The 13,667-nt window shown below is 42.1% G+C and overlaps 1 protein-coding gene across 1 annotated transcript; it reads right to left on the reverse strand.

The window, feature by feature from the left end:
- Positions 1-5,172: 5,172 nt before the first annotated feature.
- LOC118574599 (cancer/testis antigen 55-like) lies at positions 5,173-13,399 on the reverse strand. Its single transcript, XM_036175553.1, has 5 exons — positions 13,318-13,399; positions 11,829-12,013; positions 7,162-7,306; positions 6,238-6,350; positions 5,173-5,379 (listed from the first exon to the last, which is right to left on the reverse strand). Exons 1-5 carry the CDS (start codon positions 13,397-13,399, stop codon positions 5,173-5,175), a joined length of 732 nt encoding a protein of 243 aa, XP_036031446.1.
- Positions 13,400-13,667: the final 268 nt, after the last annotated feature.

Here is a 13,667-nt window from a genome sequence, read left to right on the forward strand (position 1 = left end):
CATGTTTGGTTGATATCCATAGGAGCCTGCCCTTTTCTAAAGGGACATGGAGGAGGAGTGGGTCTAGGAGAGAAGGGATATTAAGGAGGATAAACTGGGAGGAGAGGAGGGAGGGGAAACTGCATTTGGCATGTAAAAACAAACAAACAAACAAACACAAAAATGTAGTAAGTTCAAAACAGATAAACTGTAGTATCAACACTCAGCATCAGATGTCAGATTTGCGGAATATCCCCATCTTGCACTTCATCAAAGTCATTATTTATTAAGCAATGATTCTCCATTGATGGCTTCACAGAATCCTCAGAATGTTTCCTTTCCACAAAGAAACTTGTGTTTTCTGATTTAAAATACAAAAGTCGCCTGGCGGTGGTGGCGCACGCCTTTAATCCCAGTATTCAGGAGGCAGAGGCAGGCGGATCTCTGTGAGTTCCAGGCCAGCCTGATCTAGAGTGAGATCCAGAACAGGAGCCAAAAGTACACGGAGAAACCCTGTCTCGAAAAACCAAAAAACACAAAAGTCTTTCAAGCCATCTGAGTCACTTAAACTGATAAAATTGAAAATATAAAATAACATTAAGTAAGAATGATTTTATAAAAGTAGCATTTTATAATTGCACAAATTGTTTAAAGATAAAGCCCTATTTCTATTACCTTCGGCTTTAAGACGAAATAGCTTACTATTTAAATACTTAACATAATAGCTGGCTTCAGAAATAGACATTAATAATCTTAACTATAGGCACACTTGTTCAAAAAGTGATTTTAGTTGAATAAAATGTTTTGGGCTTCCTTATTTTATAGGTCTAAATGTCAACAGTTTGCCATTTGTTGGTTATGGATGGTTGTGAGCCACCATGTGGGTTCTGGGAACTGAACCTGGGTCTTCTGCAAGAGCAACAAGTGCTTTTTACTCCCGAACCATCGCTCCAGCCCTTTCCTGTGTATGTTTTCATGTATACTAGAGCAGTTCTCTCAGTACATGTTTACTTTCGCTCTATAGTGCACATTATAAACACATGATGCTTTTGTAATATTGCCTCTCTCCAGAAAAAGAAAAAAACTACCATATTTTTATTGAGGTTGCTTTAATCTTAAATTTTGCTTTAAGAAAAATGGCATGCTGAGGGTATAAGGGGAACAAGGGGTATTTTCTCATTAAGTGAAAAATAAATTGGAATTGTATGTGTCCACACATATTCATGTGCATACAATCCAGCATCTGTGCACATATAGAGACCAGAAGTAGATATCACATGTCTTCTTGATCATTCTCCATCTTAAATCTTGAGACAGGATCTCTCTGAACCTGCAGGTCACCAATTCCACTAGCCTGGCTAGCCAGCAAGCTCCAGGAATCTGTCTGCCTGTCTCCACCTACCCAGCACTGGCCTGCCAGCCTGGATTTTTAAAGTGGATTCTAGGGCTCCCACTTTAAGTCCATATGCTTGCAAGGCAAAAGAGCCATCTCCAAAGGCCCTCTCCATGAGCATTGTTCTGTTGTTAAGCCATTGTTTGCTTGTATTTCTCTAATCACTCCTAAGATTAGGCAAGCAAAATGTTTAGTGATGATTTTGTTCCTGTTTCTCAAAACAACTAATATTTTTTTCCCTCACTTGACAGTTCAGACTTAACTGTGTGAATTGCATAAATCAACTTTAGATTTGTAGTGCTTATTGCTGTTTTTTCACCACTGAAGATCAAACTCATGTGTTTTACACTGCAATCTACCACTGAGAAACATCATCAGCAGATTTGTAGTTATGTATGCTGAGTAGTCGCCTCTATGTGTTTTAAAGAAAACTACTGTGAATCATAAAATCATTCCCCTATACTATAGGGTCTAGAGGGATTTGGTGCCCTCTTCTGGCCTCTTTGGAAGATACCAGGCACACATTTGGTACACATAAATACATGCATGCAAAACACCCATACACACAAAATGTAATTTTCCTTTTTGGTTTTTCAAGACAGGGTTTCTCTGTGTGGTCTCAGCCATCCTGGAACTCACTCTATAAACTCGGAGATTCACTTGTCTCTGCTTCCCAAGTGCTGAAACTAAAGGTGTACACCACCACCACCTGGCAATAAAATTTAAAAAAAAAGTAAAATAATCTCCTATGACTCTTTTCCTTCTGTTGGGTTACCTGGTCCAGCTTCAGTGTGAGGGCTTCTGCCTGTCTTATTGTATCTTGTTTTGTTGTCTCTTGTAGATCTGCTCTTTTCTTCTGGGAGACCAAGTGGGGGTGGATCCGGAGGAGCTGGGAGGAGTGGAGGAAGGGGAACTGGGCGGGATTTATTGTACGAGAGAAGAATCTGTTTTCTTTTCTTTTGTGGGGAGTTGTTTTTCATATTTTTATTAGGGGACAACAAGGAAGGCTCCTCATCCATCTGCGGGATTATTTGCAGGTTCTTCAGCCCTTCCAGGCATGGGCCTTGAGGGTCCTAGGCATGGCTGGGCACTCAGGCATGTTCCCATTATCTTGCACTGGGTAGTTGTAGGGGTGGGTGTGGCCTGGTTGATCAAAACTGCATACTTGGTGTAAGGCCTGGCTGTGGGCATAATTTAGCAAGGCCCAGGCAGAGAAGGACACCACCATCACTGGCTCCTTCACCCAGGCATCTTGAAGGCAGAGAGTCTCCTGGCTATCTTGGTCTTTGCCAAGAAGAATCTATTTTCAATAAAAAATAAGTAAAATAAAATAACATATTCCCTCAGAATGTCTGTAAGGATTTTATTTTCATTTTTGTTCATCTTAATTTTCATGTCTGGTATCAGAAAAGGAACCAATTCCTTTTAACCTTCATATGGAAACCAACTGTTGGAGGAATTTCTGGGAGGCTGAATTTTCTCAAGTTCCAATGTGAGCACCATCATTTTTTTTGCAGCCTTTTCTCAGTTAACACCCACTTTGACGGGGATGTCTATAAATTGCTCAGGAGGTGTCCCTTTAAATCCCTCTAGCATTTGTGGCTTCCGGTGAACATCTTGTATCATTTGTTGGGCAAACGCTGTGTTGAGTGCTGTCCAGTGCACAGGAGCCTCTGGGTCAAAAGGGGGTACTGTCTTTAACTGTCACAGAGCTGGTCATAGAATTGGATCAGGGACTCATCAGAGCACTAAGTGACTTTTCAAATTATGACCAAGATTGTGACTCCACAATCTCCATTCTGAACTCCTCCAGCCTGACTTTTATCATTCTTAGAAGTGCCTGGAGGACCTCTGGTGTGTTGGGGTTACATTTGGGACACTTATCAGGAAGGAAGGTATCAGTAAATCACTTCAGGTTACTAGTGTTTGGGATGCTTGAATGATCAGCCAGGCAGGTGCTGCCTAATGGACCCAACACTCTGTATCTGGAGGTAAAAAGGGCAATCAGGAGCTGTTGGCAGTTGTCTCAAGTAAGTTAGTGGCTATGCATAATGGTAGACATAAGTTGGTTGTTGTTGGTTGCTTTTTCTACTCTTTTGGGGGGCCCACCACCCAGTTCCCGCATAAATACACAGAGGCCTTTTCTTACTTTCAAATGCCCTGCCTTAGCTTGTTTCTAGCCAGCTTTTCTTAACATAAATTATCCCATCTACGTTTTCCCTCTGGGCTTTCTCCTTTTCTTACTTCTGTATATCTTACTTTCACTCTTACTGCTGGCTGGGTAGCTGCGTGACTGGGTGGCTGGCCCCCAACACCCTCCTCTCCTTGTTCTCTTGCTCTTTCTTCTTTTTCTCCCAGATTTTCTCCTTCTATGCATTCTCTCAGCCTGCCAGCCCTGCCTATCCTTTCTCCTCCCTTGCTATTGGCCATTCAGCTTTTTATTAGACCATCAGGTGTTTTAGATAGGCACAATAACACAGCTTCACAGTTAAAACAAATGCAACATAAACAAAAGTAACACACGTTAAAATAATATTCTACAACACGTGATCATAGCTTGTGGCTGCTCTAAGTATGGTGGGGTGTGATGTCCCTAGTTCAGGAGATCAGTAGTGGTGAATGGCTGATAAACATATTCAACTGGGTCTGGTCTGAGAATCCTGTCCTCCTGGAGGTTGACTGGCCATGGAGTTTGACACAATAGGCACAGGGCACTCGATGGCAGGTCACTGGGAAGCCTTCAAGGGACCTGGAACTTGAGCATACTGAGGTGGACAATACCCTCCAGCGGTCTGTGGTAAAAGGGGCCATTGGCAGCTGTGGCACGAGCCATCAGATGGGAAGTCAGGATACAAAGCTGACACTGGTGCTTTGTGTTCTGAATTCTTAGTGTGGGGATGGCCACCCTCAGGAGGAGGGTGGATGGTGGAAGTTCCAAATCCTGATCCTCTACCTGAAAGATAGGTGGCTTTTTCTGGGTTGAAACTCTCTTAGAGATCAGGACTGCACTGGAAACCCAAGAGGCATGGAATTGAACCCTTGTCTTGTGGGTAGAGGGCCAGACTACACCAGGTACTGATGTAAGGAAACTGGTCCAGGTGGACTGGCTCCCCAGTACAGGCAGGCATCCTTCACTCTGCAGATGTTAGAAGGGTCCAGGATTCCTTCTGAAGGGCAAGAAATGTCAAAGGAGGGCCAGTTAACTTCACAGAAGTTCCTCCTCAGTATAGGAAGCAATTTGGGGTTCACCACCTCTCAGACTAATAAAAGTCCACTCTCAACTTTCTGTTTGAAGTAGACCTGAGTCTGGTCTTTCATTTGTCTGCACTGGCATATTTGGTACACTATCACAAGAAGAGGGTCCACAGATAAACACTAAATTCAACAAATGGAGTAGTTGGTAGGAAATAAAAGATATTGTAGAGAAATAAACTTTGGAAAGGCATAAAGAGACTCAAGCTAGAAGGCAAGCTATAATGTTAAATCATACCTGGTCACATTTGCCTGCCCACTCCTGGGATCTTGAAAAGTTAGATGCTTTGCTTCTCCATGCTGCTTAATGGCCACAAGGACAGTGGCAACACAGAATCTGCTCTTGCTTATAGAAAATGATTCATTTTTTCTTTGCTAAATTCATGTTCCAATAGGGCATGGTTTTGAATTAACAAAGTACCTTCCTAAAGTGAGTTCAAGTTCCTAATGAAATCACCAGGACGTTCAAAAGAAGAGTCATAGTTCATATCTTTGGATTACAAGCTCATTTTGTTTTATTAAACCAGAGCCTTAGAAATAATTATGAATTACAAGGCTTGGTCAATACACATTTCCACTGGAATCATTGACACTGCTCTCCAAGAACAGTGTGCTTGAATGCTGTCCACAGCGACCACATTCACAATGTCATACAACACCGGAGTATAACCAGTAGGTTTCTGGATAGAATCTACAGTAAAAAAGATGCAGGATTCCACCACACCAGTTCTTCCATCAGTACTGGTAACACAGACCTATGATGAGAAATGAAGGCAATGAGTATGGAGAAGCATAACCCACCACAGATGGCCCTCAACAACCCCTTGGCTCTATTCAGCAGCTCCTTCAACCCATCACTGATTCTCATCCTTGACACATAGGGAATGCCTGAGTACTGTGTTAACACAATGAGTAACCATCCCACATCACACCTATCAAAGCAGAGAAATAAGATGAGCACGAGGTGTCTGATGAGAGGATGTGCTCTTCATGCTACGCAATATGGACTAACACTATCTCCTGTGTGATGAGAAGACATGCCCTTCAGGCTACCCAATGTGACCCCATACTCTATCTCCTGTGTGACAAGAAGACATGCCCTTCAGGCTACCCAACATGGCCTCCTACTATATCTTCTGTGTGATGAGAATACATTCCCTTCATGCTATACAATGGGGCCTCACACTCTACCTCCTGTGTGATGAGAAGACATGCCCTTCATGCTGCCCAATGTGGCCAGACACTCTACCTCCCTGACTTTACATCTCATTCTCAGGCTGTACTGACCAAGGTCTTACCCACCTTTATTACCAGGCTGAACACCTCAAACCCAGTGCACTCAAAGTTTCCCCACAATTGCCTCACAGCCAAGACACTTTCTAACTGTTGTCCACAGAACATCCTAACGTCAAGTAAAGCACAAAAGCTAGGCGTTAACAATGTGTATATTCTATATTATTTTCTTCTTATTGCCTTTTCAATCAGTGAATGTGGCCACTTTGGCAGAGGATATACTGCCAAACATACCAAACAAAATCCTGGGCAAAAAAGTGACCAAGAAGGAAAAATAGGCAGCTACCTGCCCATGACAAGGGCAACATGGAAGCAACTACCTCATCCATATTCTGGGAGCTTAAGGGGCTCACGGTGTGGATGTTCATGTTTGAAGTGCCCGGCTTCATGGAATACTCAATCAGCAACAAGTCTCCTCTGCAAGGCATGAATTCTAAAACAGCCAAGAACATTAGCAGTGTAAATATTATGGCACTCAGCTCATATCACAATACCTAAGACCCTTCATCAATGCAATATGCTGACAAACATTTCATGAATGCAAAGTAACTTTTCCAATTACTTAGACAGATATCTCAAATATCTTCCTACAGGAAGGGAAGCTTAAGGCCCTTTAAACACCGGTTCTTCTACAATGATTTATTCATCAGACATGGATAACTGAAAACTGTGTGTCTCAGAGTGAAAGTTACAGCTAGGAGTACTGGATTTTCTCATCCAGTGGTCATTTTGAGATCTCTTTCGGGGATGGAAGCCAGGTACACAGTAGGATCACATGCTTCAACTTGGTACCTAGGCTAGGGACAAAATATGAGAGCCTATCTGATGAATATTCTGGAAAGAGGACACAGAAAGAAAGAGACCTGTCTGCACCTTTGCTTTGAAATGGTGGATAAGATAAATCCCTTAATCTTGTGTGATGTATCCTGATGCAGTGGCAGAAAGATTATGACATCAGCACTCAGAAGAGCCAGGGATGGGTTTGCTAAGGTTATGAACAATTCTCAGATGCACAGTGAGTTTCAGGTAACTTAGAGGAATCCTGTATGAAAAATCAAAACAGCCAAACCAATCAATTGAGTAGTGAAAACCACATGGATGCATGATGATGGCATTGGGGAGACAGGTCCACTATGTGATACTTAAAATATTGCCCATTTTCCCCATCTTTATTGTACCTCACTTTCAATTTCAAGGACACTTCCCCCACTCTTGCTCTTTGCTTTTAAAACCATAAATCTTACCTCCAGAAAAGAGATGAGCAGGGAAAGAAGTTTCCTTGTCGATATAGATGCTGTCCTGTGTGACCGAGGTGACACACTTAATACAAAGTTCTCTGTTGAGGTCTGATTGCTCAGTACCATCAACAGGATTCGTCACAGTTTTCACCTATAAGAGAAGGACACAGTGGTTGAAGGTAACATAAAAATTACAGGGAGGAGATTGTCCATTTCCCAAAGATTCCCCATGGAAACAACAGCATTTTAATGAGTTGACCTAACAGAGTTGTAAGGGTGTTTGCAGGACATAGGATTCCTTGTCAGAGACATGGACTTTATTAGTCATGTCAAAACAGCACTCCTGTGGCAGAAATCTTTTAAGCAACTGTTCTCAAACCTAGACCATACATTTCCCATTAATGATAGACCATGGACCTGAGATGATGACATCAATTGTGTCTGTGCTTGCTCCATGGATCGACAAGTGCCTTGCCAATGTGAATTTCACACCTATGTTTAATGCTCTCACAAAGTTACCTTCTGACCTTAGAAAGACAGTGCTCTTGCTTTCCAGGAACTCAAAATCCAGTAGAGTAAAATATGTTTAAAATATACTTCTAAGCAAGCTATAGTCATGGCTGTAACTCAAATTAGAAAAGAATTTCATACATTTCCAAAGAAAAATTTTTAGACTGAGTGACATTGGTGGTGTAATTTGAGGAAATGCGCTTTGCAGGGTATGCGAAGGAAGAGAAATAGGTTACCTTGGAGATGGGAGTGGAACAGAATAAAGTTGACAGAGACAAAATGAGCGGCACAATTTTGGAGAACAAGGAGGGAGAGCATGTTATTCCCTATCTGGACCTGGGTACAGAAGCAAGAGATGAAGTGGAAGAAATAACCGCCATCACAAGAGGAAAACCAAGCCTAGGAACTTATTATATACACCAGAGCAAAGGAAAGGTGCAACTCCCTCCATTTGAACCACAGAACAAAGTGTACACCTATCACTATGATGGCGATGGCCCCCATTCACCTGTTAACTGACACTTGATGTGTTAGTCAAGGATGGACATGGACAAACAGAGAAAGTCCCTGCATCCTCAGCTGAGCTCAGACCTTGCTGGTGATAAGGCTTAATTATTTGCCTTTTCCAGCCTCCCCATTACCCTTTGTGTCTTCACTCAATCAGTCCACCCATTCTTGAGCCTGGAGAAAGTTCTGTTTTTTTGCCTCTGCATCTGGACATACATCTGTATTTTTGATGAAAACTCCCTGGTCCACAACAATTGAGAGTATAAGAGCAGCTCCTTCACTGAAGCATGTTTCAGTTTCCATTCTTATCAATAAAGACTGTATTTACATTTTTGAAAATTTATTTTACATCCTGACCTCAGTTTCCCCTCTCTCCTCTCCTCTCAGTCCCTACCTCCATGTCCCCTCTGCCCTTCCCCAATTCATTCCTCTGTTTCTATTCACAAAAGGACAGGCCTCCCATGAGTATCAACAAAACATGGCATATCTAGTTGCAGTAAGACCAAACATGTAGTAAGGCTGGACAAGGAATCAGAAGAGAAAGTCGGAAATAATCTTGAATGTACTGGCACAGGAGACAACTTCCTGAACAGAACATCAATCATGTAGGCACCAAGATCAGCAATTAATAAATGGGACCTTATGAATTGAAATGTTTCTGTAAGGCAAATGGAACCATCAATAGGACAAAACAGCAGCCTACAGAATGGGACAAGGTCTTCACTAACCCCACCTCTGACAGAGGGCTGTTTTCCAAAATATATAAAGAAATCAAGAACCTAGATATCAACAAACCAATAATCATCCAATTTAAAAAATGAGGTACAGATCTAAATAGAGAGTTCTCAACACAAGTATCTCAAAAGGCCTAGAAAAAAAAAAACGTAAAAAGATGTCCAATATCCTTAGCCATCACAAAAATGCTCTGAGATTCCATCTTACACCTGTCTGAATGGCTAAGACAAAAACACAAGGGACAGCTCATTCTGGAGAGCATGTGGTGCAAGGGGAACACTCCTCCATGGCTGGTGGAAGTGAAAACTTCCTACAGCCACTTTGGAGGTCAGCTACACCATATATCCAAATGATTGTCCATCCTACCACAAGGACACATGTTCAGCTACATTCATAGTAGCTTTACTCATAATAGTCAGAACCTAGATACAAACCAGATGTTCCTCAACCAAGGGATAGATAAAGAAAATGTGGTACATTTACACCAAAAGTGATTACTGGAAAGGGGGGTGCATTTGGGGGTCAGGTAAAAACCTGGCACAAGGGACTCTCCCAGGAATCTACAAGGATGACCCCAACTAAGACTCTTTAAGCAATAGCAGATTATGTAGCCTGAAGTGGCCATCTTCTGTGTTCAGATTGGTACCTAGCCCAACTGTCATCAGAGAGGCTTCATCCAGCAACTGACGGAAAAACAGATGCAGACCCACAGCCAAACATTAGGTAGAGTTCAGGGAATCCTGCTGAAGAGGAGGAGAAAGGATTGTAGGAGCCAGAGTGGTAGAGGACAGGGAAAGAAAACTCACAGAATCAATTAACCTGGGCTTACAGGGGTTCACAGAGACTGAACCGACAACCAGGGAGCCTGTGTGGACTAAACTAGGCACTCTACATATATGCTACAGTTGTGTAGCTTGGCCCTTTTGTGGGACTCCTAACAGTGGGAACCAGAGCTGTCTTCAACTCATTTATTGGCTTTTGGGACCTTCCTCAAGTTACCTTTTTTCATCCCATGTGAAACCTCCTGAAACTCTGCTCCAGCCTCTGTAACCAGTTGTACTCATTATGTAACCTGTATTTTCTGGGCATTTACATATTGACTGTAGTGTGTCATATGAGAATTAGGAATAGCAATTAAGGCTGAAATAAAAACAAAAACTCTGTGTAATCATGTCCAGGTTACCAAAGTAAGCAGGATTTTCTTGCAAATTGTTGCCATTGAAACTAATGTGACTTATGAATTTATTGTTATTCAATAAATTCTGACATTGTGAAAGACACAAGTGTTCACCTATGTTCCTGACAGAGTGCACTAATGACACAATTGATATTTTCAAAATATTTGAAAAACAAAAACCTGCAAGTTTTAGAAAAATCAGTGGGAGAACACATTCCTATTTTCCTAATGAATATATTCTTACAAATGTGGAAAGGTCTAGGATGGATCTGTGTGTGAGAAGAACAAGAAGTGAAAATGATAACTTTATCATTAAGATGATAAAAAATTCAAAATAAGATCAGGAGCCTGCTTCCGGGTTTTCGATTTTACCATGATTTTACAATAACAGTCGCTCAGTGTTTACCAATACTGGCAAAGGGATCTTCTGTGGCCTGCTGTTGAGACTCTCAATTGGAACAACATAAGTAAGAGTAATTTGACAATAGTCATCAATATGTAAAGAGCTGAACAGAAGTGATGATTACAGAACACACATGGAGGCTCAGCACCTCCTCAGGCAGCAGGAACACATGTGGTACACAGATGTACACGCATGCAAAACACTCATGCACATAACATAATAAAAATAAATCTAAAAAATTAACATAAATAAACACATACCCTCCAATTGACACAGAAAAGAGTGTGAACAATACAGTCTTTGTCATACCAAATCTACTAGTTTGGATACTGAATGGAAAATGTCTGGCCACTATATGATGCAACTTGCAGGATTATACAGAATCATTTACATTTTGTTCAAATATTAAGAGAACTGACACAAAATATTTAGAAACATAATAAGCATCGTTGCATTCAAATAATATAACATCAAATCCACTAAGCTCAGAGAAGTGGAATGTCAACTTTGATCATACATCAACATTTTCTTAATCTTTTTTGGTGAAAATTTTATTTATACATAGAAGAGATATTTTAGCGTTATTAAGTTTATGTTCTAAAAAAAAGGAAACCCTTTTACCTACTTTCAGCAAGAAACTGTACATCTCTAATTTTTTATTCATATATTCAATGTAATTTGATCAAAGTGTTACTAAAATGCATAATAGTATTACACTTTTCTTTTTTCCTCTCATATACAGCATCATGAACACAGTTTCCCCTCTTCCTCCCCTCCCAATTAGGCCTCCATCCGCTCCTTTCTCTTTTCTGAATCTTTTTAAAAATGGGTTTTCACCACGTAACTCTGGCTGTCCTGGAACTCACTATATAGATGAGGCTGTCCTTGAACTGAGAAAATGTCCTTCCTCTGCTTCCTGAGTCCTAGTTCCAATGCCATGCACCACCATTCCCATCAAATACAGTGGTTTGAATGACAATGTCCCCATAGACTCAAGATGTTTGAAAACTTGGTTCTAGTTGGAGGGACTGTTTTGGGAGGTTTCAGAGGTATGAATTTATTGGAAGAGGTTTGAAAATGTAAAGACTAGCAACATTTCTAGTTGTGTCTCTGTGCTTTGAGACTGCATTTGAAGAGGTAAGCTCTCAGCTTCCTGCTTCTGTTACCATACCTGCTGCTTGCTGCCTACCATATCTACCTGTCATGATGGACTCACTCATCTTTCTAGAACCATAAGAACAAATAAACACACTTCCTTAAGTTGCTCTCATCATGGTATTTTATCACAACAACAGAATATTAAATAATACACCAAGAGACTCTGGGTGAATTCAGGCATACCTTGATTGCTTTTTGGGTATGAGTTGTTTTGTTTTCTTCCACGAGAGCAATGACACTTGTCCCAATGTTCAGTGGGACTTTGCCACACAACATGTCAGTATTGAAAAAGATAGTTTCATTAATCCAGCCATAGTCGGTACAGAGATGGGTCACAATTCCTTTGACAGACTTCAACGTGGAGCTTTCTATAAGAGAGGTAAACAAAGTTCACAGTGGTTCACATCAAATGCAAACAGTCTCTAGACAGCAGTCCTACTCTGAGCACCTGTGTAGATGTGAGCACATATCATCACTTCTGTGACCATAATAACCACTCCTGGGCCCGAAGATTGTGACTACTGAATGGCACCTCCATGACATCTGTTCGTGGCCTGTCCCAGGAAGAGTACAAGTACTGTGTTCATCTTACCTACACAGGAAGCCTTTAAAAAAAAGTTTATTTTTATTATGTATACAATGTTCTGCCTGCATGTATGTCTGCAGGCCAGAAGAGGGCACCAGATATCATTACAGATGGTTGTGAGCCACCATGTGGTTGCTGGGTATTGAACTCAGGACCTTTGGAAGAACAGTCAGTAATCTGAACCAATGAGTCATCTTTCCAGCCTGTTTTTGTTTTGTTTTGTTTTGTTTTATAAGCTGAGGTCGAACCCAGGGCCTTGCACTTACTAGGCAAATGCTCTACCACTGAGCTAAATCCCTAACCCCAGGAAGCCTTTTTTTTTTCTTCGAGACAGGGTTTCTCTGTGCAGCTTTGCGCCTTTTCCTGGATCTCGCTCGATAGACCAGGCTGGCCTTGAACTCACAAAGATCCGCCTGCCTCTGCCTCCTGAGTGCTGGGATTAAAGGCGTGTGCCACCCCAGGATGCCTTTTTAAACTCCCATTATTACTGGTATATGCCTGCCTTAGCAGCAGCAGCAAATGCATAGCCATGGCTTTAAATTCTGTCTGAGCATTAAAAGATACGTGCAGATGTAAGGACATGTTTCCAAATTGTCTTTTATTCTTCATGAGCATAATGGGTAAGTAAAGTTTTGGAAACTGGCTCCAGGATCCTGCTGGGACAACCGGCCACCTTCCTTCATGGCGCCCTCCTTATGACTGACTCTGCCTCCTGGCTTCAGATACATGTGTGCATGGGAAACGGCCAAATTCAGTCTCCAAGTGAGATGCTCCCCTTCTCTGAGGAATACACAAAGGCATCTTGCAAGGGGAAAGGCAGAGACAGTACAGCCCGCAAAGACTTGTGTCACGTGTTCTTTGAGGTGGCCCAAACACCCTCCTGTTTGGCCCACCAAGGGAGCTTGGGGCACAGTTCAATGTTGGCCTAACTCTTGGGAACTCAGGGACATTCTCATGCTCAACAGCCACTCAGGATGGTGGCAGGCCCCTCCCCGCTATCTGTGGCCCCCCACACCTCATGGTGGAGAGAGACCCTTTTCTGAGGAGTCTCTTGAGTGACAGATAAAGGGTCTGCAGGAGGCATACCTTCAGGTTTTTCCTGTGGTGTCTCTTCAGACCGTGTCTTCCACTGAAAGATAGCTGAAATTTGATGCCATAGTCTCTGCATACTGGTGTCATCACCAGCCTGGGCAATGCCGAGGGTTATGAATGAATCACTAGACCTGATGTTATGAATCTCAGGATCTGGCCCCACTTATCTTCCCCAGCCTCTCTGAGATGGTAGTGACCAGCTAAAGGGCAGCACTCAGGAATGACAGTGACAGGGTTCCACCCTAGCTGCTGGCAGCTTCCTTTCAAGCTCCCAGGGAGAGTCCACCTCTTTCCACAGCCCAGCCAATGAGAGTCAATGGGATGCTACATCACTGCCAATGAGA

This window comes from Onychomys torridus, chromosome X, assembly GCF_903995425.1.
Source record: "Onychomys torridus chromosome X, mOncTor1.1, whole genome shotgun sequence".
Classification (NCBI taxonomy): Eukaryota; Metazoa; Chordata; class Mammalia; order Rodentia; family Cricetidae; genus Onychomys; species Onychomys torridus.

Bases quoted from the DNA above. Each gene is read 5' to 3' on its own strand.
- LOC118574599 (XM_036175553.1), bottom strand. From the start codon at position 13,399: ATGCAGAGACTATGGCATCAAATTTCAGCTATCTTTCAGTGGAAGACA. The intron at 7,307-11,828 runs GTATGCCTGAAT...CTTCTCTTATAG, and splicing joins ATACCCAAAAAGCAATCAAG to GTGAAAACTGTGACGAATCC. The intron at 5,380-6,237 runs GTAGTTGCTTCC...TTCTCATCATAG, and splicing joins GCTCCCAGAATATGGATGAG to GTCTGTGTTACCAGTACTGA.